General features: G+C 41.6%; 2 protein-coding genes across 7 annotated transcripts in view; one reads left to right on the plus strand and one right to left on the minus strand.

Moving 5' to 3' along the window:
* Nucleotides 1-391: 391 nt before the first annotated feature.
* The window catches only part of LOC128881804 (protein tramtrack, beta isoform-like), a 12,136-nt gene continuing 6,424 nt past the window's right edge, over nt 392-6,103 (minus strand). For 3 of the 6 annotated variants that reach the window (XM_054133130.1, XM_054133131.1, XM_054133134.1), the window contains exons 2-3: nt 4,856-5,840; nt 392-4,191 (exon numbers count right to left, since the gene is read on the minus strand). In XM_054133130.1, the coding sequence (XP_053989105.1) occupies nt 3,623-4,191; nt 4,856-5,840 (1,554 nt within the window). In that variant the 3' untranslated portion in view covers nt 392-3,622. Of the gene's footprint in view, nt 4,192-4,855; nt 5,856-5,928; nt 6,098-6,103 lie in introns of those variants that run through there. The other 3 variants (XM_054133135.1, XM_054133133.1, XM_054133132.1) reach the window with 3 other exon arrangements.
* LOC128881806 (uncharacterized) overlaps nt 5,476-6,103 on the plus strand; it is a 14,841-nt gene continuing 14,213 nt past the window's right edge. The window contains exons 1-2 of the transcript XR_008458177.1: nt 5,476-5,617; nt 5,687-5,871. The gene's annotated coding sequence lies outside the window, so the exon portion shown is untranslated. The remainder of the gene's footprint in view (nt 5,618-5,686; nt 5,872-6,103) is intronic.

The raw sequence follows: 6,103 nt of genomic DNA on the forward strand, positions 1-6,103 counted from the left end.
TACTTTTCATCAAAAACAAATTGTAATCCCTCGATAATCTAAATAATCCAACTAATCTAAATTAAAATTCATTCTAGTTTCGAGACGAGTTTAATACATTTACGACATTTATTACAAATAGTACTTGAAGCAATGGCTTACTAATGGAAAATTACGATATGAATCCTTTGACTCCTTATAAATTTTTAAAAATATTTAAAACATTACAAACGCACAGTACATTCTATTCCAGAACAAAAACAGAAACAAAGGATATATTTGATCAACTCTATTCGATCCAACGTAGAATTCAGAATAAATCCTGTTCGCTATACTTTCTCACATTACAAATGTTTGTATTACAATTGCATAATATAGGTTGATGCTTTTTATTATTTATTTTGTTTATCAGGGAATTTGCACGCACAGAAGAATGGGAGAAAACGCTCAATTATCGCAGTTTCTCAGTATATTATATTTTATAACAAACTCGTACAGTTCCAGTAACACGCATCCACGTAGTGGAGATGAAAAGCAAGAGCCGTACTTTATGGTGGTAAAAACTTACAATTAATCAAATGTGTATGTACGTACGCGTGTGAATGTGTATGTGCAAATTCTTTCTCAACGTAGCAAAAATCAGTCTTAAGAAATAATACGAAGCTAAGTTTACGTACAAATAAAAGGCAACTTCGTTCTCCCTCCTCTCTCGATTATTTACAATCCTAATACAGTAGCTAGAATACCTAAAGTCCTACGCTCTCGCAAGGCATCCAAGATTGCGTCTACGCATTGATTAAAATCATTAACGTTATGCCATACGAATTAAAACTTATCGGTTCTCAGTACCAGACCACGTAGCTTTTTTCCATGTGCATTCGATATATTGCTATGCTTCTTCTTTCTTACTTTACGGAATTAACATCTAAACAAAGTTCGACAGGACATCTTCGAGCGCGGATTACAACGTGCTGATATGTTTCTGAATACCTTATCGATTCGTGTATCATTTTCCTACGTACTGAGAGTTTCCATCCTTTACGCTTTCTTTAAAAAAAGAAATTGAACTAAAGTTTGTTTACGCCTGTAAAACTTCATTTCTTTACCTATGTCAGACTTGTAGCTTGTACTATTATCACCTCTCTCCTATTGTTATAAATAATATTTTTATATTTGAACTTTGCTATTTCTTTGTTTATCTATATGTATACATATGTGGCTGCGACAACCACTAATTCAAGGATCAGTCATTTCTTTGCGATTAGTGTGCAGGTACAGTGTTACGCAGTTTATTATGAAACTAAGTAGGTTAAAATTTCACCTGGATCTCATCTTCTCTGCGCAACAGGCAGAAGGGGGACCTGAACAGTTAAAAGTCAGGAGTAAAATGAATTTAAAACGAAAGATGAAACCCAGATGAGATTTAAAAACCCATGGAACACGTTATCAATCGCTATTCTTTAAAAACTACTATGGCATTTCCTATGTATATAAATGCTGAGGTAAACAAGTTTCAAGGCAGCTTTGGTTTGTACTTATTGAAGAGTATCTTGGTATCGATACAGAGAAACTTGTCTGGAACTCGAACAAAGTCCTAACCCTTCGCATTCCCAAGGCTAGATGAACTATAAACAATGAAATATAATACTTTCATTGCAAACTGCGTTGGTACGAATGTGTAACTCGCGAGAAAAGGTTGTATAAACTGACAAAGATCTAAGAGAAACCTCCTTGAAGTCGAGCAACCTCGATTACATGGAGTGCAAAGGGTTTCGGAACACTGTTCTGTTTGTTACGAACAAACTTCACTATACAAAAGGTCTCATCGTCAAGATGTTCCTTTACTATTACTGCTTAAACTGATTGTACTATTGTACTATTTGTACTTTTCATAAAATCTGAGATCAATAATGAACGTGTGATACACCTCTACGTGGTATATCTTCACTATAATGAATTTAAATATATAAGAGTCTCAACCTGATGGACTATTACAATATATCTCTATATACGGAGTCCTCCTTTGAAAATTCTCTATATATATAAAAAAAAAATATCGATTTACGTATCTCCGCGTCGAGAGTATCCCCAAATGCGTAAAACTCGTGATCTACGCAACTTAATATGAAAAACACATCGAACAATGTAGTCTCGATACAAGAGACAACGCGAAATATCGAATACAACGATTTACAGAGACGACTGAGACTTTACGTAACAAATTAGTGTCTGTGAATCATTGTATCCGTAACATAATTAAGACAACTGCTCTCTCGTACTCTATAACTATATCATAATTAAAAATTTATATCTTCTCATAATATAATATACTTTTCATAACTTATATATAATATATATATATATATGTGTGTGTATGTGTATATATATACTCTTCTCTCGTGTATACATATATCAGTAAAATAAAATAAAATAAAAAAAAAAAGAAGAAAAAAATGAACACGGTTTCGTCGAGCTGGTAACGCAGGTTCGGCTCATTCTATCAGTCTTAAACGTTAATGAACGATCATGTTCGTTGTACGATGAGGTAGTTCGTTATTGTATGTATAATCCATATAATATTGAGCAATATTGCAGCTGTATCCCAGGGCCATGATCAGTAACGATAATGTAATCTTATAATTACCAACAAAATTAACAGCGATATCTCAGTCGTTAACGAAATTAATTGTGTACAATTCTTTTTCTCTTTTCCTCTTTCGCGTAATAATGTCCCATCGACAGTATTTAACGCCGACGATAGGAGTATATCCTTGTTGAAAGAAAAATAATAAAATTGCTAAAATAATATACAACCCCCCGTTTTACACGTCTCGCGATCCATCGAACTCGATTAAACCTCTAATAGTACTATGTCGATTGCCAAAGGAAATGAAAAGATATCGAATCACAATAATAAGTAATAAAAAATTGTACATGCATACTCACTGGTCCAGAAGTTTTAAAGCTTAATGCGATTCGAATATATATTTTTAGAACGAGATAATAAAATGAATCGTGTAAGATTGTTCGACGGAGGATCTTCAACGCCCGATTAAGTGTAAGTGTCGCTAGATAACTTCAGACAAGGATCATCGATGCAAGTAAAAGGCACAATTGTCAGCATTAGGCTTTAACAACTTTGGAACGTAAGTTCCTATTTCAGTCTCTAATATCCACAACGCATCAATCAGTCTTGTGTAAAATAGAAGAATCTCAAGAACCTCAAGAATCGGTATCCTTGGTATCCTTATTGGTTCTAATGAACGTCTGCATTCTATGGGTTATCGTTACAGTGGTAACATACTGCTAATCCCTGAGTCTCGCCAAACATCTGCTTACTTAACTGGCTACGATTCGGTTGCTTACTCCTCCATTTCGGTGACACCTTGCTCCCCCTGAGGCACAAACGTGAGATTGTCTTTACAAATAGCGAGCTACAAACATTACCCAACAGAGTTTCAACCCATCAGCTTCGTAGGACAATGTAGACTCCCACGTATAATTTTGTCTAAGCCCCGTTCTCTTAAATTACCTAAAACCCTTACAATTGGTGCTGTTATAACCGAGATATAGTACGTCCAGTTGCTGTTGGGAGCCTGACGAGCTTCCCAACGATATCGAGAAACAACAAACATGTCCTCTGTTAGTTGTGATTGCAGGAGTCCGAGCCAACACCCTCTTCATCTTTTATCACCGACGTTGGCGGTACTATCACGCGGACGTCCGGCTTGCGGCTCACGGAGAGGTCCTCCACTTGGTCCTCGTTGCTCTGTTGCTTGACGGAATGCATCACCGGGCTGGGACTTGGACTGCACCGTGTTATGTCCAGTATGTCGCGTTCCATCTGACAATCTCTAGGCTTGTACGTTTCCATTATCGACCCGGGACTCTCCATCGCCGTGTTACTGCTGTTCTCGTTTTCGTTCTCGGAGAAGGTACCGCCGTAGATGCCACCGTTCGCATTGCCTCCGATCCCGTATGGAAAGCACGCGCCGCTCCCGTTCGAGCCGCGCTTGAAAGGTCGCGACGTCGTGATACCCAGCTTCTTCACCTTGTCGTAAAGGGTTCTGGAAGGTACCCCGTACTTACGTGCCGCCTGCAACGCGCTCATCCCAGCCCGCACAGCCTCTATCGCCGACATTATGTCGTTTCGCGTGTACTGTTTGTAACGCTTCCATTCCGGCTTCTGGGTTGGAACGTAGTTTGCGATACCTGGGAACAAGGGAAAGTTTCAGTTTCGGTTTGGATGTTTTCGGAGTTCTCAGGAATTCTGTTTTGGAGTTACTCTGTTTTAGGGAAGGGATTTTCTTGCTTCTGAGGAGGAGGGGATTTTGGAATTCTTTTTGTTCAGAGGGAAGGTCCTCTTCATGGCTCTTGTCGTGAAGACTGCATAAGGTGATCCAACTCCATACGAAAGTTACTAGAAAAGTTCATGAGTCTTCATGGTTCTTGCTTTAAGAAAAGGGGAATTCCCTTTCTTAGTTCCGGAAATGGCCGTAGAGAGGCGTGGAGGTCGTCTAAAACTGGCGGATTGACGCGATTGCACAAATGCATATGTAATTTGATTTCATAATAATTTACATTTTATTCATCCCAACGAATGAGCCTTATGCTACGTGTTACATGTAACCAAGTCAATCTGTAATTTTTTAAACGACCACCATGCCTCTCTACGGTCGCTTCCAGAACTATGTTCCCATCAGAGTTGCCTTTCTTTAAATTGTGGGCTCCCAATAACCCTCATAAGAAGCTCCCCATTTCTCAATTTCAAGAAAACAAAACCACGAAGGGACCTAAACCTCAACCCTGGCTACCCATGGACTCGTCTCCCATCATCTCTCGCCTCTCTCTGCCTTTCTCTGCCTTTCTCCTGTACCTGACTTGACGTCCCCAGTGTAAGACTGCGGCGACGGCTGCTTGTCGTCCTCGTCCATCATGGAGACGTCCGTGTAAGGGCTGTGGGCGGTTTCCGGGTGCGTGACGTCCGTGCTGCTGCGTCTCTCGTTCTCGTTCGAGGAGCCGTTGCTGGTGTTCCGAAAGTGTCCCTCGTCTGGGTGCAACAGAGGTATGCCTTGTGAGCTATCCGCGTGGCCTTGGCCCAGGACCGTCCTGAGGATGGGCGTGTCCCTGTTCATCAGCATATTGGAGAGTTTCTTACGTTTCAGGGGAGAAGTCTCGAAGCCGTTGTTGTAGGAACCGGTCAGGATAGAAGAAGAGTGTTGAGAATGGGAGGTTGTCTGGTGGCTGGAGCTCGTGTGGGAGATGGGAAGCCCTGAGAGAGGCCACATGGGTAAGGGTAGGCGATTCGAGGCCTGCTCCACAGGAGATCTCCCGTACATGTTGTAGGAAGTGCCCGTAGAGTGAGGCGGTGAGGTGTGCCCGCTGCTGTGAGCCACGCTGCTTGTGGTGCTCGTGCTGATAGCTGGTGGAGGCGACATGGACGTCTCCACCTCCTCGCGACGACCCTGGGAGCCGTTCTCCTCGACCAGACCCTTCACCTTCAGCACCTCCGCAACCTTCAGCAGGCCTGCCAGCTGCTCTTGAGCCACATTCACCTCCCCACGGTACATGTACTCCAGGATGGCCTTGATCTCGGAGTACTTGACGTCCTTGAGCACGACTATGGGGTGCTTGCAAGGTAGATTGATGAACAGGGTCTGGAAGTAGGAAGAGCACGCCGCGAGGACCATTTTGTGGCACTTTACAGAGACGCCACCGTCCACGGCCAGGGTCACGTCGGTGAACGCCTCGTTCTGCAGCAGCTCGTCGAACACCGTCAGCAAATTCGAGCGGTGGTTGTTCCATCGCAGGCAGTACTGCTGCGACGTGCTCGCCATTATGGTCGGATGGTGGAGACGAGTCTGAAAGGAAGGAGACTGCTAGAATTGGTCGGTAAGCAAACTTATGCTGTAGGATTTATTGTATCGGTATCATATGTTAGATGCTTACTTTTTATGTATGCATCGTAAGTTATGTGTATTAAAGCTTTCCGTAAGTTATGGTATTGAATATTGGGATTCGTTGTGGTCTTACGACAGACTTGATGTTTCTATATATTTTGTATTATTGCAAATATGTAAGGCTTGTCCAAGGGCCAAAGAGAATGTTAACAATGTCGAGTCTG

Source organism: Hylaeus volcanicus, chromosome 9 (assembly GCF_026283585.1).
Source record: "Hylaeus volcanicus isolate JK05 chromosome 9, UHH_iyHylVolc1.0_haploid, whole genome shotgun sequence".
Lineage (NCBI taxonomy): Eukaryota > Metazoa > Arthropoda > Insecta > Hymenoptera > Colletidae > Hylaeus > Hylaeus volcanicus.